The 23,017-nt window shown below is 49.1% G+C and overlaps 1 protein-coding gene across 1 annotated transcript; it reads left to right on the forward strand.

Moving 5' to 3' along the window:
* Positions 1-427: 427 nt before the first annotated feature.
* LOC149339488 (endothelin-converting enzyme 1-like) lies at positions 428-18,364 on the forward strand. Its single transcript, XM_089550930.1, has 3 exons — positions 428-775; positions 1,962-2,366; positions 16,655-18,364. Exons 1-3 carry the CDS (start codon positions 428-430, stop codon positions 18,362-18,364), a joined length of 2,463 nt encoding a protein of 820 aa, XP_089407056.1.
* Positions 18,365-23,017: the final 4,653 nt, after the last annotated feature.

Consider the following 23,017-nt stretch of genomic DNA (forward strand, 5'->3'; position numbering starts at 1 on the left):
CCAATCTAATTTGCAAAATCAAGCCCAAGACCAGTCACCAGGAAATCCGACCCACTCTCCCGCGTTGCCGCAAAACCCAAATGCGACTAATGGGACAGAGGCACTACCGGCAACCGCAAGCTTCGTTTCGAAACAGTCGACGGCACCGGCGCTGGAGGAGTCTTCACCAGGGAGACAAGACAGACCACAAGTAAAACACGTTCAACCATCATCCGGCGGAGCGACACCTATTAGGGGCAAGCTATTACCAGCAGCAGGCGTCCCGCCTTCAAGCGAGGACAAGTCAGGGGGCCACGACGCCCCCTTCGCGGTCCGGGACGGAAGGGGAAGCAAGAAGATCGACAGCAACAACGCTACTCTCAGCCAACACGCACCGCCTTCTCCAGAATTTCAGCGGTCTGCGGTGCCTTGGGGTCCACCGCGTAGCATGCGGAAGGCTTACAGAGGAACGAACTCACCTACAACGCACACGGACACGGCCACTGCCAGCCCCAGTCCTCTTACCTACGACCACGGCACAAGACATCACGTTCGTCGCGGTGCCGTCGATTCCGCCCACATAGGCGTCGAAGATTTGATAAAAGAGAACAAGGCGATGCTGGAAGAGGTCGAGGCTATGAAGCGTACGAAAAAACCGGAGAATTCCATGTTCAAGATGGGCGTTCAAAAGCTAATGGCAGTGCCACGGGACCGACGTGTGTACAGAGATCTTGCAAGAAGATACACGTCGCGCTTGGGATCGCGGTTCGCTGCACCAAGCCCCTCTCCGAAATCGGTGAGCTTCTCAACAGCGTTTGCATCCAGGGCTCGTCAGACACTCGCTGTACTGAACTTATGATGTTCCTAGATATCGTGTATTGATATGTGAGAGCGCTATAGATTTTTCACTACTTGGAGTGGAAGTTCAAGAGCAGAAATTTTGTTCGGTAAAATGAAAGGCAAGTTAGTTACCACAGTCCAAGTAGATTATGATAAGTTCGATAATTAGGAGGCATAACTGCTGCTCAGTACATGGCAAAATATGAAAATAAAAAGAGTTTCTGAATTAGTCAGTTATGTGCTCTCTTCTCTGAAAGTTCATCGTGTAACTATCAAGCTCATGTACCAATGGCAAGTAATAAGAAGTGGTGTATGTGAACACTCGACTACGCCATGTCCAGGTCGTTTAGGCAATGCCTTACTAAACATTCTCATCGCAACCGTGAGGTGCAGCGAGTAGCTAAAATTTCTGTGCAGTGATCTCTCCATATCGACATAGGAAATTCGTACGCTGGTCGTTGTACTTCATAACGCTAGTGTACGGGACCCCCCTACTGCAGCAGCGACAATCATTAGCAACCGCTTAATCTTGTTGTAGCCTTACGGCTACTATCTTTCTTAATGGGTCATGAGCTCTTCCAAAACATCTACAAATCTGAAGTATTGACATTCCTTATATTTTGCCTTACGAGTCTGCTGGTAACAGAACCAATACTAGCAAATTATACGATAAATTTAATCATTATACTTTTTTCAGCGCGGGCTTCATAAAAGCGCGCAGTGTATTCAAGTTAGAAAGTACAGCCTTTGTCAAAAGTTTAGAGCCCAGGGGGTCTGCTTCTGGACCGCATTGCTTCGCTCGTAATGCGTCCTCAGCGTCCCAAATTTCCTGAAGGTAAGAAGATTTTTGGTCCTGCTCCCTCCGATGCGCAGGACTTCCATTAGTGCTACAGGAACGCCACAATAGTGCTTTGAAGCAAACCCCCTGGGCTCTAAACTTTTGACAAAGGCTATACCTCGCGGAGGAAGTTTACGTACTTTATTGGAAAGCTGACTTTGCATCTCTGCTGTGAATTGCTTCTTAGGACCTGTGAGGAGAGGCTATATCTGATAGCAAGATAGCAAAGTTGCGCCATGAAGCATGACGAGCAAAGGGTCTTGACTGCTGTTTGCTTTCATTTTTCCCTGCACACGGCGAGCAGGCCCAAGTCCTGCAAGCCGGCGGTAAGGACCCTAAAAACCCCTTGTCAGACCGCTATTTCAAGATGGTGGCCTTTGCCGTTCGCCTCTGCGTCGGAGTCGTGGTGATCGCGCTCTCCTTATCACTGATCCTGGTGAGCGCAAATGGAATCGAGGGGGGAGCTCCACAAGCCCAGCTTTGCACGACAAGTGACTGCCGGCTCCACGAGCTCTACCTGTCGTACCGTGTCAACTACTCTGTCCGGCCTTGCGACGACTTCGAGGCTTACGTGTGTTCGGCCTGGCAGCCGCCCGAGGGATACAAACAGGTGGCAAAGACCGCCATCAGTGAGGTGGTGGTGCGCTGGATGCGGGAGTTGAGGACGCTTCTTCAAGACAGCGTCTCTGGAGGATTCGCACGCCGCAAGGTCAGTGCCTTGTTCATTGCTTTGCGCTGTCGACTGCTGTGATGTGAGGGAAATGGGAAAGCGCACAGAAATGCGCTTGCCAGGTCGTTTAAAACTGTACAGAAAACTTTAGGAAATGGAAGCCTAAGCATAGTCAGCAGTATGTAGGTATACAGGGTAGGGTAGGGCATATTGTCACGTAGTTGTGACGGCAGTTCGGGAGGTAGGGAGACAGTGAAAGGCTTAAAAAAAAAACTTTATGGGGCGGTCTGGCGCACAGAAGTAGTAAAGCAACTGGGCGGTGACGACAGCGGCAAGTGCAATTTACAGTTGTCGAAGATCAGAATCATCGGCGCTCTCGGGTGCGCTCAATTTAAACTTGCTGAATAAGTTTCGCGAGAAGGCTTGGAAAGAACATATCGTAACGTCAGACTTAGTGGAAGCAATCTCGCTCGGCTACAATTGTGCCTGACAAATCTAGTAGCAGATGGCGTCTCAACAAAGTGATAATGCCGCGTCCCGACGGTTTCGAGCATGGACAGGCATTAAAAGGCTTTGCGGCATTACCTTCCTCTCAAAGAAGCATCCGTACGATGAATTTTAACAAAATTGAATGTGACGAAAAATAAACATTGAGAATGCATACACAAAGTGTCTATTAAAGCGCGTAATATGGCTTTAAGGACACGATATATAAACTTCATGACGTGCGCCATGCAGTTGGGATGCTGTCGCTCCGTCGGGAACGACTTTATAATCAAGTCCTCCAGTTCTACGCAGGAGGTTATCACTCAGTCCGCGCCGGCGAATGGTCGCCCGCACCTGTGCACGGTTGCCTGACTTGTGCGTCGTTGCGCTTTTGCATTTCATGCGCAAGCGGGTAATCGGTCGGCCATCTGCGCGCTGTAAGTTAGCGGTCACGTCGAGGTTGGTCGTAGCTTTCTGTCCTGGACGAGCCGAACTGCCGCCATCTGGGTGGCCTCCTGCCCAACTGTGTTGTGGCAAAGACGACTTATGCCAGGGTGATGTCCCAAGTGTTCTGTTCCGCGTCGACATACATGTACATGAAGAGCATCTCTCCTATCGCCTTTTCAAAAGCTACTTGAGGACATTGGTCAGCGGATGAAACACAGTAGTCCTAAAACCGGCTTGTCTGACTAGTACAAAGCGGCTTCAGTCAGGTCCGCTGTACATGCTGTTCCATTGTCCGTTATAGAAATATCCGGGGCGCCATAGCGGAAAAGGATCTCCTCTACGAAATATCCTGCGACTTCCGCTGCTGTATCATTTGAAAGTGCCTTTGCCTCAGCGTATCTGGTCAGGTATTTTCTCGCCACTATTTTCTACATGTTTCCGGCGTCGATGTCTGGAAAGGGCCGAGTAAGATCATACAGTCTCCGTCTGCTTCCTTGTCAACCGCCACAGTGGAAACTGGCTCGGATAAGTAGCTGAGGCTGCACGAGAGGCTCAGAGCGCGTATGCGACAAATTTAGAATTAAACAAAAACGGCTGCTAATGCTGAGCAGGAAGCTTTCTCCTGTCGGCGGCTGGACAAGAAAGGACTTGCAGGGAATGCCTACCGTAAGTCAACACGGTCATTCGACCTTCCCGTGACCAAAGGACGCGTGCATTCACTCTCTCTCGACGGTGTCAGCGTGTGCAGGATGGGGCTACGTGTGTCTGTTAGGTGTGTCAATGAGCTTTTGATATACCGAACTTTTCGCCTGGAAACGAAGGATTTCCGTAGACGGTTTGCAGCGTATCGAACCGCGTGTACATTCCTGTATAGATAATTCCCATTTCCATTTCTGCTTCGTGAATGAATTGTTTAAGAGTTTTCTCATCCTTAAGCCCGTTTCTCCCTCGGCAACTACCTCCTGATATCAATTGTCCCATAGACCCGAAGTATCGCCCAATCTACCATACCCGTTGGGTCAACGCTCGCAGCAGGCCCACGCAACACCATCGATAGCCACATGTCGGTGCTTCGTGTCCTCGCATTGCACATTGGCTGCGGAGTCTCGTATCGGCTTCGGTAGGTGTTCGAGCTGTCGTGTTCGTCGACCAAGCGACGCAAGGCCGCTCCAGCAGCCCTTGCCTCCTCCGCGCATACTCGCCGCCCGCTTCCAAGAAACAAGCGCGGGCCGGCCGCTCCAACAAAAGCTAGCACCCACAGAAGCTAGCAGGCGTCTCCCCCGACGACATCTGATCCCCACAGCCCCGTCGACTGACGCATTCCCCATTCCCTTACCGTGACCGTCTGGATTCCACAGCAGCGGAAGTGTTTTCTTGTAAGCTCGCCCTCTCTCTCTCTCTCTCTCTCTCTCTCTCCCTTTAAAGCAATAAACCTCCAGTCTCCACCCAGCAACTGTGTTGAGAGGTTCCTCGCATGCGGGGCTCCCACGCCCCGAACTAACACAACCATTAACACTGGCGACGAGAAGTGGGATGTAAAGCGTGCGCAGTTCGAGGTGTCGCCGATGGCTACTGGAGGACTGCACGGTGTCATCGAGCCTTTTCGTGGATCGTGGATTCAGCGCCTCACATTCTACCTCGTGGCAAACGATGTCTCCGACGATGCAAAGAAGCACGCGCTCCTCCTGACGCTATACGGACCGACACCTTCGAGACTGCTCGCGTGCTGGTCACACCGAAGACTCCCGGAGAAGTCAGCTATGGATACCTATAGTCACACTTCTCCTGAAGCACTTCGATCCTAGACCACCCGGAGAAGTCAGCTATGGAGATCTAGTCACACTTCTCCAGAGGCACGTCGATGGCAGACCATCCAAGCTGTACAGCCGGTACGCTTGACCATCCGAGCTGTACAGCCGTTACGTTTTCCAGCGACGTGACCAACTGCCGTAACAGTCGATCAGCAGCTACGTCGCAGCCCTCAGAAGTTTGACAGCCGACTGCAACCCTGGAGTGCTGACGACAAAGCCTGCAACATCGACGACGCCGACAGAAAGCAAATCGATCAGCAGCTACGTCGCAGCCATCAGAAGTTTGACAGCCGACTGCAACCCTGGAGTGCTGAAGACAACGCCTGCAACATCGACGACGCCGACAAAAAGCAAATCGATCAGCAGCTACGTCGCAGCCCTCAGAAGTTTGACAGCCGACTGCAACCCTGGAGTGCTGACGACAACGCCTGCAACATCGACGACGCCGACAGAAAGCAAATCGATCAGCAGCTACGTCGCAGCCATCAAAAGTTTGACAGCCGACTGCAACTCTGGAGTGCTGACGACAACGCTTGCAATATCGAGGCCGCCGAAGGAAAGCTATAACGGAACCCCACCAGCTGCCCCAGGATATCATGCTTCGCGACAGGTTCGTCTGCGGGATCCACGACGAGCGCCCCCAACAGAGACTGTTCGCGGAGAAAGACGAATTTCAACGTGTTTTGGACCTGACCCTGCCATCAAAAAGTGCGTCAAGGCAGCAGCGAGGACTCAAGGGAGCGACGAGCTCCGCAGAAGTGCACGACTTCTCAACACAACAACGGAACGGTTCGTCGGCACCTTGACCACAATAAGCAAGGTGCAGCAGCCTACCCGACGGAAGATCCGCCGCCACACGATCAGACGAACGGACCAGCAGCAAGTGAACAATACACTGTGCCAGCTACGTACGTGACCACGCTGCCAGCGGAAACTTCGCCTGCGCACGACCTACCATCAGCGCCCCCCTCCAAGCATGGAGAACCTGTGGCCAGTCTGGACGACCGTGCGACACAACCTTGCGGAGACCAACCCAACGGGTCCACGCAACAGCAAGCGCTAAGACCCCAGCGTGAACGGCGCCCACCCGACCGATACGGTGACCATAACTAAGGAGGAAGGGATGTCGTGTTCGTCGACCAAGCGACGCAAGGCCGCTCCAGCAGCCCTTGCCTCGTCCGCGCATACTCGCCGCCCGCTTCCAAGAAACAAGCGCGGGCCGGCCGCTCCAACAAAAGCTAGCACCCACAAAAGCTAGCAGGCGTCTCCCCCGACGACATCTGATCCCCACAGCCCCGTCGACTGACGCATTCCCCATTCCCTTACCGTGACCGTCTTCCACACAGCGGAAGTGTTTTCTTGTACACTCGCCCTCTCTCTCTCTCTCTCTCTCTCTCTCTCTCTCTCTCTCTCTCTCTCTCTCTCTCTCTCTCTCCCTCTAAAGCAATAAACCTCCAGTCTCCACCCAGCAACTGCGTTTAGAGGTTCCTCGCATGCGGGGCTCCTACGCCCCGAACTAACACAACCATTAACACGAGCCTTAGACTGGGCATGTCTTCTTGGCAGTCGGTGTCTGCAACTTCCCCCGGCCGTGTCGCCTTGTGTTTCGTCTCAGTGCGTGGCGTCGTCTTCGTTCAAGGATCATCGTCATTTCGCCTTGAAGCAACCTCACCTCCAAAAGGTTGCTCCTCTCACCTTCCCCATACGGAGGCTGAAGACCTTCCTCGAGCAGGTAGCTGCATTCTGGCAGCGGAAAGCTCTTGGCTGACAGCGATAGAGAGCGGGACGGAGGGATTGCAAAGTAGGTGTCCATCTCCAGTGGCCATTATAACTATGGTGCGTCGATGGGGACGCTGATATGCCTAGCGGTGTTGGGGGGTACATATTATTAACGCGATTGAGTTAAGGAACTCGTGTCTAAGAAAATCTGGCGTCGTCGTCGGTGTAGGCGTCGCTTACAGTGAGAGAAAAATCCACAAGAGATATCCAGATAAGCAACCTGTTAGGCAAGTGCGCCTCCTAGGTCACGTAACCTTGTGGCGCCATCACAACTTGCCCACTGGATTGTGAGCAAAGTGCGCACCGTGGCAGGTGGCAGCTAAATTATTGATTGACCGCGAGAGATTGCTCGGGAAGAGCAACCTGGGTCGCACAAGCCCCACCGGTGGCAGCCCCTGCCTCCCCAGAGCAGTGGCATATCGCTTAAACGCTGAACCGCAGAGCCAGGAGTGGTATGAAGACTTCCAGGGATCCGTGAACATTAAGTAGGGAATGACCAATCCTGCATATATGGGCATTAAACCCGTTAACGCTATCGCGTTATAGCTTTAGGCGGAGCTGAAGTGTCCCAATTTTTTTTTTCATTCTTGGTCAGAACAAATTAACCGAATGTAGGAGCAGTGACGAATAATGCGGCCGGCCACTTCGAAACGGAAGCACAGCGGACTGTCGTCATGGGATCTACAGGCGTCACACTTCCTGGGCTTCAGCGTCGCTTGTAGGCTGGGCAGGCGCGGCCTATGAGGCTGCGCTCTTTAAAGACAGGCTAAGCACGACAAGGGCTTGGCGTGGTTTGGTGGTGCCTAGCAGTATGCAGTGTTAAAGTACAGTTGCCGGTGTGGCCACAGTTACCAGTGCGTGCTGCACTTCTTCGCGAGCATCGTCCTTGAGGATAGCTATACTTGAGGCAACGACGACACTGGCAACAGGCGGCGCACTCCTCTCTGGAGTTTCCGCTGATAATCTCCCGCAAGTTGTCGGTGCTGGTGGCCGCATTGTCCCCCCCCCCCCCCCCCCCCCCCCCGATACAAGAGTGGTGCGGGGGAGGTCGTTGTTTTTTGCCTGAATCTAGTCTCTGTCCGTCTGTTTGGCTTGTGGGGAGGACTTGGACCAGCCTGTCGTATTGGTGGACGTGGACATCCAAAGTCTTCTCTGTTGTGCACGCCTCCTGGAAAAATAGGTAACCAGTTTTAGACACACTTTCAATGAAGAGTTGGTCCTTGATTCCGCGCATCAATCACTGAGCCTCTTGATGCGCAGAAATGAAGAACGGTGAAACGAATGCTCCATTTCCGCAAAATAGGCGACGGCAGATTCATTCGGAAGTTGGGTCCTAGATTGGGTAAGTACTTCAGCTTTTTCCTTCGCCACGACGCTTCTGCAGGCCTTTAAAAGATAACTTTTAAATGCATTAAAAGTCATCAGAAGACGCGTGGTTTTCGTTCCATGTCTGGGCTGGTGCTTGGAGTACAAAGTGGACATGGCTTGGAGTACAAAGTGGACAAGGCAGTCCTTAGAAGGATGGCAGCTCACGATGCCCAAGAACTAGGGGACATGACTGAGTGGTCGGCGTCATCATGGGGGGCACTGCAACTCGACAATCCAGCAGCTCCATCCAACGTCACGTGGTTGTGGGGGAAGTCCGGCAGGCCGAGGGGCAGCGAAATACTTCTAAAGAAAAACTGCCTATTGGCCTATCTCAGGCATCAAACACAAATCAACTTGGCGGCAGCGATGGCGGCGCATGGCAGTCGTCGAAGGCCAAATTGACTGTCCTTGTCCGACGCTCTCAATTTAAAGGTGGTGAACTCATGGGCTGAGGCACTGAAAACACCTACGACAACTTCCAATTTCGTAGAAACAGTTTCACGGCGGTAGAATCTGTCCGGAAAAATCTGGATAAATCACAGTCATAGAGCCGTGTGCTGATGTCATCACTAAGCTTCGGCATATCACAAAGCTTTGCGCCAATATGAAATGAATAGGGAGCATGGATTAGCGGAGTACCGGGACGAAACAATCTTTCAGGGCTACGAGGTTTGGTTATTCCGTTTGAACTTAGTACCACAAGCAGAGATATGTACAGTCTCATGTTCATAGAATATTAATGGATTATTGGCGAATAATCGCAGCCGCTCTCATGGATTTTTTTTTATACTGCCGTCGAAGTTAGAGGCTTCCTCTATGGCATGTTGAACCATTCGTTGTCCAAATTTTGGAGGAATAAAAAAAATCATTACCTTCACATTATCCTGACTAATGCTCCCACATCCAAAGTCCAAAACAAAAAGTTTGTTAGCGCTTCGTGAGTGAGTGGCAAAATTTTAGACCAGTCTGCAGGACCACTCAATTTGATTCAACCAACAGCCTAATAAACGGTCCCTCTACGGCCATCTGTCATTGCTTCTATTTAGGCTGCAGCAGTTCCCATTAAACCGTTTTGAAAGCTCACGTCTGCTAGCCTGTTTGCAGTCACCTAACGGGGGAATGTAGTCGTCTGTGCTCCCTGATTTGAGTGCGCACAATGATCCTTTCCACAAATTGCGAAATAAGTAACCTTCCATGTACAAACATATCAGTCTAAATTTGGCTACTCTGGAGCGAAAGGATGAAATGCTCAACTTCTCGCGTCATGGACGCAACTTGTAGAAGCCAAGCAGGTATATGGTGCACATCGCATGGCGTCTGTTAGTTTTTTGACGTTTACAGAGGAACGATATCTTCTTCAGCTGCCGCCTCAGCTGCTCATGAGATTAGCTGTCTCCACCTGCGTCAAGCCGGTCATTTGGATGAAGTTACCGCTGATGCTAGCGAGCGCAGCTTTGTTTTCACGGTACAAGAGGTGGCCCACTTATAACGAACCTGACGGTCATGCAGATTGCTTTCGTTTTACCCGAGATTCGTGTAAGAAGACTTCCTATAATGCAGACAAGATTACAAAGCCAGACACAAGTGAAGTTTCTTTCCTAAAGATGCTCGTTATAATATAAATGAAGTGGGCGCAAAACTTAGACAACGACTAAGAAGAAACATACGACGACTGGCGCTGCTACCAACTGTTTAATGGGGTGTGACACGCGGAATATGAAGCAAAAAAACGAGCATGCGCAAAGGCAATGGAGGTACACATGTCATACAACCGCGTTTTGATTATGACAAAAAAGAATTGAGATAAGCACATTCAGTAGCATAAATCTGCAAAGAAGCATCACTCGCGCAGCGATCAGATGGCCTTTTAACGTGGAAGGGCTCCAGCACAAGCCGAGCTTTTACATTAGAGCTCCTGCCTAATGTAAAGTACTAATGTAAAAGCTCGGCTTGTGCTTAGGCTTTCCACATTAAAAGGCTATCTCATCGCTGCGCGAGTGATGCTTCTTTGCAGATTTATGCTACTGAATGTGCTTATCTCAATTCTTTTTTTGCCATAATCGAAACGCGGTTGTATGACGTGTGTGCCTCCACTATCTTTGCGCATGCTCGTTTTTTTGCTTCATATTCCGTGTGTCACACCCCATTGAACAGTTTGTAGTAGCGCTTGTCAGTCGTCGTATGTGTTTCTTCTTGGTACTTGTATAAGTTTTGCGCCCACTTCATTTATATAATGCAAAGCCAACTTGCCCGACAGCACGCTCTTCTAAACAGTATGCTCGTTATGTGCGTCTGCTTCTTCAAAGTAGACCTTATAACGGCGTTTTCCAAATTCGCCAGAGCGGTCATGTGCTCCTCGCCAATATACTTGCGGCTATCAAGCTGCCTGGGGATGCGACATACCTAATCGCGGTTGAAGCGGTCACAGCAGATGGTGCCAGGTTTATATCCTCGTCATGATTCGTCTTCACAATATTCATGGCAGTTGGGGAGTACTAATAATTACAGTACTGTAGCTTCGTCGGTGTATGGCTCTGCGATGTCAGCGTCATCACCCGCCCAAGTCATCCATAATGACTTCATATCAGGCCAGCATTGCATGAAAGACCCATTGACACAAATCCAAGTGCGTCTGATCTCGCAGCGTTTGACTGCGTCATCTTTCATTCTCGGGCGCAAAACTCCTTACCCGGTGAAACAATTCTTGATGCATTGTACAGCAGTCAAATCTATCCAAGTGGTTTTAATCATGTTCGCTGCGGCAAATATATCCTATCCGGTACGCCGGGACTTGGTATCTATGCTCCGTTTCATACATAGCTGTCAACGCAGCGAAGGCTGCGGTGCCTGTTCGCGCTCCTCGTCCGCATCGTAATGTAGTGCGTCGAAAGTGAAAAGAGTAATGAACTTAAAATTAAAGTAAATGTTGGTCGATATTGTAGTATAATAATAAAAGTGTTTTATTTTGCAAAAAGATTGCTTTTTCTTTTATGTTCTTCAAAACAGAGTGCCTTAGTTTTCTGTTTTTTTTTTTTTTTCCGGCTCCTCCTGTATCACGTTTTCGCAGCTAGGCCGGCCGGTGATGTCGTCTGCTTTCGTCTTTCGGTTTCTGAGTCTGCAAAAATGGCACCGCTATCTCCTAGTCGCTTGTTTTCTTCGCCCACTGCGGCTTCAAAAACATCTCCTGCTCGCCTATTCTCGAAGCTGAAGTCTCCGAAAATTTCGAAAGACTGCAGGCAGGTGATTGTCATCGTTTACTCTAGCGTAAGGAAGCGCTTCCCGGAGAAGACTGTGCGTGAAGTCCTCGAAACTGTGGGCGAGATGACCGGGGTGAGCCCTAGGACTGTTGCGAGGTTCAAGAAAGAAGGTCTCTCTACTGGAATAAGATCGCCGCAAAAACGACCTAGCAAGGTGACAATATCTAGCTCTCGCAGTGTTAAATATGACAGCTCTGCACTCAACGCCATCCGACTCAAGTTACATCGTATGTATGCCTGCCTTTTGCCTTCGCGCTGTGTTTTTCAAAGTAGGTATTAGAGTTTGACAGTTTCGAGTTTCTACCTAATGAATATTTTTTAAAAAATAAAAAAATTAAAAGCCGGGAGTCGAACCTTGGCCCCTTATAAAATGAACAGAGAGGAGCGCGCTTCGTACCGCTCAGCCACGACGCAAGGCGGACAGATACATTTTGCTTGTTTTTTGCAGCGGACTACTTTCGTACCTTTGGCAGCGTTGACTGCTATGTATGAAACGGAGTATAAGTTACTACCAGCATACGCTGTGGCGCGACGCCAGTAGGGCACCTAGTGCGCGCGACTAGTGCCCATTCCAGTGACTCGTCTTCCGCATTAGTTGGCAGATGAGCTTGGTCACCGCATTCAAAGAAGACAGCATTTGGTGCTCCGCACAGCTCTCGAGCACGAGCAGGCACTAAACTTTTTTTTTCTCACCTCCTTCTAAACTAATGCCTTATGGCCTACTCGTTTATTAAACAAATATCATTAGTCATCCACGCTATCGGGTTGGGCCTGTAGTGTACGAAATCTTAGCTCGCAAAGCACTTCGACCTGCGACGGTGGCCGGTGACAAACAGCAACAGGCGGTCGCTGCTGTCTAGTCACGTGTACAGAAAAACGGTAATGCGAAGCTTGGTGTTTTTCATATCTGCCATCCAAGTCATACATTTCAACGGCCGCATCTGGTAAGCAGTCTCATTGTACTCGTCACGCTTTTATTACTACGTTGTTTCCAAAGAAGACGGGGGATTGTGTCAGGGGGACTGGGAGAGACACGCTTCGCTTACTGCGATGCCGAGTTTCTTCAACATCTACAATTGGTATAACCGACCAGCGTGGCCAAGCTTGTTCTATGTACCTGAGACGCAGTGCAATTGCCGTAATACATATTTTGACTGTAGCATCGTCCTCGTTCGTAATAAGCGAACGTTTGTTATAACCTCGGCCGTTATAAGTGGGCTCGACTGTATACCTACCAGTCGGCGCAGGCTACAAACCCTATGCTATGAACAACCTTCTAAAGCTGCTCCTTAAACCAAGAAACGGAAGATACCACGAAAATTAGCCTTCTAGGGCACTTTGTACCAGCTTGCAAGCTTCATAGTGGAACGGACGCATGCGTTTTGAGGTAACAGATTTTCATAACAAGTAAGGTTTTCGTCACAACTTGGCTGTTTGCTGTTCCCTGCTGTCACGCTGCTATTTAAAAGTAATTCTGTGGCGGGACAATGTCTCTGGGAAAGTGAACTTTTGCGCGTAGTTTCTCTGCCCTCTCCAAGATGGCGCCACAGTGGCCTCTGCTGTAAAGTCACTGGAACTCAGTGACTTTACGCTGCTGTGGCCGGGTGGGGCGGGACCGGCTCGGGCATTTAGCTATCTGTGATGCAGTGGAGATGGACACTGCGGCGCCGGTTTAAACTTGGTTCAGTGCTTAGCTCTTCAGCTTTCAGTGACAATTTTATGACAGTTGAACATTTTAGGCAGTATGCCGAGCGACAATGCTGAATGCAATGTTCCTGAATACGTCCAGTCACAGTCCCAACGTATGTCCCTTCGTGGTGATAAAAAATCTGGTCATCGAGCTTATACCATTATGTGCTTCCTAGTTCGCTGAATGGGCACCGGTTCCGTGCATATAATTTTGCTCTTGTTTTTTCATTCAGTGGTCGCGAACTTTATTTAAACATGCACAACTTATTTTTATTATTATTATTATTAACTGAAGGGCGCACTTAAGCTCCGCTTGAAGGCTATGACTCGAAAGCTCTAATTAGTTAATGACCATATATGCGAAATCGACTGTTTTCTACATTCATAGACCGCTGGAGGTCCTCAAAGCACCCCTGGCGTAGTGGTACAGTGCTTAAGAGATGCGCCACTACACCGGCACGCTGCGTTTGAAATATAACCACCGGTGTGGCTTGAGACCAAGGTTGCTCTATCCCAGCAACCTCTCGCGACCAATCGTTAATTTTACTGCCACCTGTACCACGGTGAGCAGGCTGTTCACAGACCGTTGGGTAGGTTGTCACCTGCCACAGTTGGCAGATTGTGACGCCGTAACAAGGTAACGTGACATAAGTGGCAGGTGGGCCGCCTCCTTTTCCGCACGCAGCGCCACCGCCGACGACGCGGGATTTTGTGTAGAACGGGAGCTTTAACGCTGTCGCGTTAAAAGTAGATTGGTTTATGGGTTTGGTTTATGGGGGTTTAACGTCCTGAAGCAACTAAGGCTATGAGGGACGCCGTAGTGAAGGGCTCCGGAAATTTCGACCACCTGGGGCTCTTTAACGTGCACTGACATCGCACAGCACACGGGCCTCTAGAATTTCGCCTTCATCGAAATTCGGCCGCCGCGGCCGGGATCGAACCCGCGTCTTTCGGGTCAGCAGCCGTGCGCCGTAACCACTGAGCCACCGCGGCGGGGCGCGTTAAAAGTAGATTACAGTGCTTGCTCGCTGCCACGTCCTTTTGCCAACTATTCTATGTGTAGAGCAAATATAATTACCGGGACAACAGGTGCTACACGTAGGTAACAATTTACCATTACCGATGTTAGAGTAAACTCGCAGCGGTAAATGCTAGCGCTATCGGTGCCTCGTGCTCTGCCTCTTGCGGTGACGTTCTTGCCGATAATGGAGAAGGCGCGAGTTTTAAGAGTGAATACATGCTATAGTTAACGTCTAATCAACCATACACATGCGTATAGTGGTGGCGCGAGACTTCTGACTACTAAATCCTCGCAGACGCAACGCTCTTTGTGGTGTGACCCGCAGCGTCAATATAGACCGCTTTTTTGTTTTGGCCCCCATTTGCGACTTCAGCATGCCACGCAATTTAGATAGACGTAATCAACTGCCTGCACCGAATTCTCCTAGGCGGTGTTTCACTAAACTCTATCTTCGCAAAATTCGTGCATTAAGTAGGCCTCTGTGCCCGACATGTCGTGTTCGCGAGGATCTTCAACACTTGATCTGCGTTACCAAATTTTTATTAGCCATCGCAAGGCATTGTCAAGTGCTTTAGCATGTCCTTGTATCCTAGAGTGCTGCGGTTTGGGCAGAACGAGAGAGAAAAGCATTCTTAGTTTTTCTTAAGGACACGAGTTTGGTGGACACCCTTTGATAACTATGTGTGTTTGTGAGAGCGTGAGTGTTGAGTATGCTTGATTTCACCTTTCACCCTTTCTTTTTTCTTTTTTCCTCTTTTTTTCGCCCTCTTCTTCTTACCTTCACCACATCATTCACCCTCATCTAGAGTAGCTTGCAAGGCTAACAACCCGCAGACCTCTCCTTTATTCATAAAAGTCTCTCCTCCTCCTCTTCCTACATATGTATGCAAGGATGTCGTTATGCCACACACAGGAGTATGATCATGGAAGACAGTTGGGCTAGTTGGTGTGAATTCGTTAGTGACTGCGACATTGCAAGTAGCGTGGAAAGCACAAGGACAGCGACAAAAGGAACCGACGGGACAGCACGCTGTCCCGTCGGTTCCTTTTGTCGCTGTCCTTGTGCTTTCCACGCTAGTTGCAATGTCGCAGTCACTAACGAAGCCACACACAGCGGCTGATACGCCATTATCAAATAGCTTTGTCTTCTAATCTTAGTTTTTTGTTATTTGCCACTACGGGTTCTCCGCAATGGTAGCGCTACCCATATTCATATTCGAAAATACTTTACCTTAAGCAAAAAGCTCAGTAAAACGTTTCTTTAAATTTCTGAAAGTATGCACATTTCATTTATCCATAGAATAATGAGTTACGATATTAGTGGGGCTAGATTTTTAAAGCTTATGCGCCTACTCCGAACGGCGGTAATGAAAAATGTAGTATTGCGTAGTTTTAGACGTACATTTTTGTTCACCTAAATTAATAAGGCCTGTGAGCAGAAGTCAGGCCTGTGATGATAGTCGAAGTACTGCAGGGTTCTGAGTTGATTTCGCCTGCCTGTATTTCTTTGCCGTGCAAACCTAAACGCACAGAAAACAGCATTTTTACTTTTCACCTGCATCGAAATGCAGTCGTCGATGCAGAATTTTCATGCCGCAAACTGTGCTCAGCAACAAAACGCCTGAACTACTGCGGCAGTTCATGCATGAAAATGTATTTCTCAACAAGCGAGAGAAAGGGCTCGTAAGGCAAAAGAAATTCGAAGCAGTTCACTATACAGGAGGCTACGTTACGTCAAACACTATAAAGCTTATTACTCCCATAAACAGACATGTTAAAAGGCAATTTTTTTTTAGCTTCCAGCAAACACAGTATGGAGGAAATGGTCATCGCAACGTGGGGAGATGAACTCTGTAACAGGCTCGTCAACAAGCGGAACGGCCGACAGAAAACCGGAATCAGCTGAAAAGGCGCGACGATTGGGCCCTCAATATGCTGGAGAACGGCGCCGTCACACTTTGGGCTAAAACTGCGTGGCGTCCGTACGACATTGTAGCACCAAGTATTCTTAGCGCCAGTGTTTTAACTCTATTCATTCTACTCCACGAAGAATGGCTGCCGGTTAAAAATATGAGAGCACACTATACTCTGTTTCATACACCAGGTGCAACGCTGTGAAAGGTACGGAAGTAGTCCACATGGAGAAATAAAGAGAGGCATGCTACTCCACGCTTGTTTCGTGGTCGAGTGGTATAAAAGAGGAGAAAGCGACAGCATATCGTCAGCAAAAAGAGCGCATTTATTCAAGCTCATGACCAATGTACCATGTAATAAGCCTGCAGGCAAAGTATTTATTATGTTTCGCTTACAACTCGGATGCACTACTTTTTTACCGCGGATGTAGGCAGCACATACAAGATGGCTGGTCTTGGCAGCGTTGCACATGATCTATGAAACGGAGTTGGATATAATAAGGATGCACTATTCATCCCTCACTACTTAGCAAGTGGGGCTTACTCTTCCTCGCAGGCTCTATTTCTGCTGGAGGCTTGCATGGCGAAGCGCAAGGCAAGCGCACACGACACCAAAAGTTTCCGTAGCTTCATGGCGAAGTTGAATCTGGCTTGGCCCGGTGATCCTCCGGCGAACGTGAGTGCCCTGGGCGTCCTGCTGGACCTTGCTTACAACTGGCGCATGACCTTTTGGTTGAACCTGAGGATGTCAGTTGGTCCGAGGACTCGGCAGCATCGCAGGTTAATCATCAGCGAAGGCCACCGAGACGAGCTGCTCTTTCTTGCCATAAACCACAAGCAGCTGCTCGCCGAAGACTCTTACGTCGCGTACTGGAAGAGACACTACACGGTGCTTTACGCTGACATTGACGAAGACCCTAATACGTACCACTTTATCACTCACATGTACGAAAGCGCTTCAGTTCAGGGCGACGTTATCAGGACGCTCCTTGCCGTGGTAAGGAAGCACCCTAAGTCGCCGACCGTGACGACGGTCGGCGAGATTGAACGTTTCACCGGTGGTAGCCTAAACTCTACCAACTGGCTACAGCGTCTGCGTGAGCACGTGTTCCTACGCGCACGAGAGTCCTTCACTGAGAGTACCGACGTCCTCGTCTCCGACCCGCTGCTTCTGGAGTCCATCGGGCGCTTGTTCACTACGTACGGGGACGCGGAGATCATCCGCCAACTGTCGTGGGAGTTCGTGCAGCTGCATATACTCGCCTTGGACAAGACACCGCTGGAGATCTCTTTTTCGGGCCGAAGGTATGCGGTGCCTTACGTGGCCCTGTATTGCTCCCGGTACGTGGAGAGCATCTATGGCCCACTCCTCGCATCCCTGTACGCCCGGTTGCACCTGACCCTCGGCGAGCGCCGAGCCCTGGACGCGAGCCTTGCCGGCCTGTTAGACGCCGCTATCGACAAGGTCCGCACGTCGTCCTGGCTTGCGGCAGAAAGCAAGAGCGAAGCCGTGGAGAAGCTTCGCTCCGTGCGCATCGTTATCTGGCCGTCGGAGGAATACTTCACCGACGAAGGGCTCGAACGGGCGTATGGTGCGTTCCCGCGTAATAAGAACGCTTCTTTCCTCGCAAACTGGCTAACGGCGAGCGAATCTCTCAGGCGGTCTCGTGAGAGCTCCCTATACGCAGCGACCATCAGCTTGCATCACATGATATCATTTTCGCTCGTGGACTACGACTACCTAACAAACGTCGTGCGTGTCGCCATGAGTGCGCTCACCAACCCCGTTTACTATGCCCGAGGCTCCCGTTCGATGTTCTACGGAGGTCTTGGGTTCTTGTACAGCAGCGAGATGTTGAAAGCACTTGACGAGACGGGTCGTAAGATTCGAGCTGACGGGAGGGTCGTCGACTCGTGGCTCTCTTTAGAAGAAGTGAACGCGCTTGAAAGAAAACGGAACTGCCAAGGAGTCCGACACAACGGTTCCTTTCTTGCGAGCCTCGGTGCGCTCGAGTTGGCATACTCAAGGTTCCAAGCTACCAGAGAGGTGGGTGGCGACCACGTGGTTAGCAGAAACTTCACCGAGGCCCAAGTCTTCTTCTTCACCGTGTGCCGTATACTGTGTGATTTGCCCAGCGCGGAGACCACGTTCATTAGCTGCAATGACCTGCTCAGAAATTCACTAGAGTTCGCAACAACTTTTGGTTGCGGAATCGAATCTCCGATGAACCCGAAGGAAAAGTGCCGATACTTCGACGCATCCTAAAACACGTCACACGCGTAGTGGTCAAGATATAACGCATTTTCTTTTCGGCAACAATCACATGAAGCACATAAACTAAAGTACGGTAGCTTCCTGCCTGTTTTTGCAGGAGCTTCATAGATAAGTCTAACAAAACAGTATTAATGTGACGCTGCGTTTCCTATCTGTTTCTCGTGGCGGACAATACCAAGCAACATAGTTTGTCATTCAGTTTGTATCGTGCGTTTTCGTTTCGCGTTGTTGCCTGCATATAAGAATATATACAGTTGCATGCAAGATGTACAAGAATGGGTTATAACGCGGAAGGTCGGAGATGGAAAACTATTTCGAATTCCTGTATTTTTAAGATATAATCCTGTGATTCCAGATACGCGTGTTTCTTTGCATATGCCTTATAATAGCCGGATATATAATACAATTCAACAGAAACTGTGAGCGTTTCTTTTTTTTAATTGTGCAAAAATACCATAATAGAGTTCTTCACAGTGACCGTGTGCGTGGGTGTTTTAGTTCAGCACAGGAAACGTGATGAGTTTTTAAATATTTTGTAGAAGTTAATTCTTGGATGCGTTTCTAACTTACGATCCATACGCATGTTTGCTTCGTGGTCTGTGAGTCCACTTTCGGGTAATACTTACGGTACTAGGCCAAACTTTATTAATTTCAGTGTTCCTGCTCTCAAATCGGTTCCAACATCTTCCAGAAAAAAAAAAAAAAACATTCTTTACAACTGTCACATACGTTTAGAGAACTTCACCACACGGACACATGTTATTATGGCCATGTTTTCATGATGGAAATGTTCTGGACATACATTGCAGAGCTAAGGCTAATTTATCAGCATTGACGTTCTGCTACAAAGCAACTGTTGTCAGATATTCAAAGTCACCATGCGGCACTGAGGGTCGTTATTCTTATTTGGCTTCAGGACTAACCTTCATAGAGAAACAGCTAATAAGGGAGTAATTACTCATTGACATCCACCCAAGCGCAGCCATACGGCTACAAAGGAAAGCTATACAGCTTTCTCAGAAACTTCGCAGTTAAAGAAAAATTCGTCCTGGTCCGGAGCTCGAACCCGGGACCACCGCTTTTGCGAAGTTTAACGGCGAAGTTTCTGAGAATCTGCAATCTCGTCTCAGAATGAGGTGCAAACGCAAACATGCTGCAGACTGAACAATTTGAAACTCGAGTAACAGCAGTGCCTCTACATTCGCTTCTGTATTTCGACACATTCGCATGGCTCATTTGACATTAGCTGTTTTTGGTCAAATGTTTAGGAGAATCCCCTAAGGTGTAGCCATACGGCTACACCTTAGTTCTCACCTTAGTTTCATCTTGTTCACTCTGCAGCATGCTTGCGTTTGCACCTCATTCTGAGACGAGATTGTAGATCAAAGAAACTGAAAGAACATTGTAATTTTTTGGTTTCCGTATAGAAACGATACCCTCAGAAGAACAACGCATAGCATGTCCTTTGTTCGCGGGAACCAATGGTCAGGCAGACGTCAGTAACTCGTAGTTTAAGGAAAGCTTAGTCGCAGAACAGAACACTACTTTTAAGGAGACTGAAGAAAGTTATTGGACACTGGATCACTTCTTGAAATCTAATCCCCTCCAGGTACAAGAGATGCAATTGCTAAATGACACATGAGAAGGAAATGATACAACTAATGTCCCCCCCCCCCGCAGTTTTAGGAAACAAGGTAATTCGAGAAGCTTTTTGGACAACGGTGGGCTAATTTATTTCAATTAGCGCATTTTTCTCATTCCGTGTGTTATTGACTACTGAATAAAACATACGAGGTTTTGTGCAGCTTTAACAAACACTGAAGGTTCGCATGCAAGTTAGGAAGTCCTGTGTAGCGTTAACGAGCTAAATGTTCAAAGCATTAAGGTACACGTAGCGGCTATGAAATGAAAGCAATATAGTTGTTAATGACCCAGAAAATGCTGTATATTTGTTGCATACAACTGATTAACTAAAATGCACAGACTCGTAAGAAAATACAGAAGTGGTAAATTTTACAGCGGTACCTTTTAATTTGTAAGATTTTTCCCATGCTTTGAACTAATAGTGCTTTCTCAGCGGAGGAAATGGTACAGTAACTGTGTCCCTTCTCAGTGGGCAGCTCAACCACGCCGGTAGGGAAAGGAGGAAGGTGGGAGCGAAAGAAGAAAGAGAGCGAGAGGTGACGTAGTGGAGGGTTACGGAATAATTTCAACCACGTGGGGATCTTGACTATGCACTTACATCGCACAGCGCACTAATCACACAAATTTAGAAATTCGAAAATTCGAGGCAGGTTGGCCACCTAGGTCACGTGACCTTGTGGCGTCATCACAACCTGCCCACCGGATAGTGAGCAAGCTGCACACCGTGGTAGGCGACCATTAAATTAATAATTGGTCGTTCGAGAAGAGCAACATGGGCCATACAAAGCACACTGCTATAAGCGCCTGCCTGCAATCGCATCGCTTCACCGCTGCACCACTGCGCTAGGACGAGCATGAGGGCCCGAAGGGATCTATCAATGCTTTCTGATTGTACTCGTCAGAAAAGGCGCCCATACTGGGCACTGACATGGCCGTAGTCCGTGCAGCTGCAGTCGCTATAAGCGCGCGCTGGCCTTCAAGTGTTAAAACAACTGCGACCATGCTTTTCCTTTGTTTTCAGCGCTTCTTTCAGGGCAAAAAGTAAAGTTTTCATACAAATCTATACTTTCAATTCCATTCAATTCCAGTACCATTCGGTGTTTTAGTGCTGTGCATCCCTATGATTGAAATTGCTTAGGTGCCACCGACAGTTTAAGCCTTCACTTGGTATAGCCAATTATATATTCTTCCTCAGGCACTAAAAACATACTCTCACCTGCATTAAGCTAACGCCTAATCAGATAGAACATGCAATGTTCTCCTAAATGCCCTGTTTCATCTTCAGGGGTATCTTGAACGCATTCATGCTGCTTAGATAGATGGTCCGTCCTCACGTACCTGCAGTCATCAGCTTCGCTACATAGCAGACTTGCATGACGGTAAAAAAAGCCTGATGGTTCTCCATAGCAGTTCTGCGGTGAAAACTACCTACGCCGTTTTGTATTTTTTCCGGTCACTGTAAAAAGGATACTTTTTTTTTTCACATCCGTATATGTGACCCTTGAATTGTTGACCTCGTCGCACTTTGTACTGGCCAAAAATTTGTAAACTCTGTTAACAATTTTTCATTAACCCCTTCGGTGCATTAAGTTTTTACAGGGAAACCTGTAATAGCTTTGTTAAAGAGCGAAACATAAGGGGTACTACAGTGTAGTGGATGCCACAGTTAAGTAATGCTCTCTACATGTGGTAAGGAGCAAGTCCTCTGCGGCGGCAGCGGTGAGTCCCGGTCTTAACCACAGTCTAAACCCCACGTTGTATTTTGACAAAACAAAAGGCGCAAAGCTGCTTTCCTTTGTAGGTTGATGCCACCGCCACCGAGAAAGCGCGACTCACGTGTCCACTGACCCAATGAGTCTTATGTACATTTCCTTTCGTCAAAGCCAATGGAGGGTTTAGACTGGGAAAAGACAACACAGGGAACTAGACTGTCTGATATTCTTCGCGCAAGCCGACACTGGAGTCCATGAAGTGTGAGGGGAACGTGATGAAATCGAAGACCGCAAGCGGAAGAAGGCTACGCACTTTAGCGTAGAGACGCAAAACGGGCACTGAGAGATCCAACCAGGCAGTCGCCTGCGAACCTGTCTTGATCGGTACACACACACATACCACAGACATCTCCCCCGTAGAGGCGGAGGAAGCTGCCATTGTCCTCGCTATCGTCAACACAGAAGCCCGGTGTGTTTCATCAGATTACAGAACTGCAATCCTAAATTTCGCACAATTGCGAGTCCATGTCCCTGTTGTTTGCATACTGGACTCGCCCATTGGACCCCCGACCCGTCATGCGGAGCTGATTTGGGTGCCCACGCACACCGGGAACCCTAGAAACAAGGCCGCCATCTTGTTAGCTCGAGGTTCTTTAAAGCGGGCTCTGGAGGCCTCCGATCCAGGATTCACGGAGGAGCCTGCGCACACTTTAAGCGAGGTGACGCACGCCTCTAAGGCATCGAGTCAGCTGCACCCCTCACCGCACAAGTCCTTTAGCAATCGCAGCCCACGCCAATGGCTTTCCGGACTGAGAACTTCAACCACAGCTACAACCTCCTAAAGTGTTTGTCTACTTTTCCACACTTCAGCTCGTACTCTCTGTCCGGAACTCTTCGCTTCTTCTCTCCATCTTTCTCATTGCGCGGCGAATCATGCCCCACGGGGCCTAGAGCACATCAAGAACTGGGTGGACTGGAAGACCTTGCTGATCTCCGAGGGCCGGGTTGTGCCGACCATCGCTACCGAGCGGGCTGCCAGCGTTATGGACAGAAGAAGCATAAACGCTTGAGTGCACGGGGGTGGTGCATGGGCACGGGAGCCTGCGTGCTCCAAACTCCTCCGTTATGATTGTAATTTTATGATGATTATGCGAAACATCAAAACGGGCCTGGCACTACAGACCTCTAGGCTGCTAATGCCAACCACTTTCGCTGATTAATGCGCTTAAATATCGCTGATTAATGCGCGATTTAATATCAGAGCTGTAACAGCGCTTTTGCGTGTAAC

This window comes from Amblyomma mixtum, chromosome 6 (assembly GCF_055824585.1).
Source record: "Amblyomma mixtum isolate Tamu chromosome 6, ASM5582458v1, whole genome shotgun sequence".
NCBI lineage: Eukaryota > Metazoa > Arthropoda > Arachnida > Ixodida > Ixodidae > Amblyomma > Amblyomma mixtum.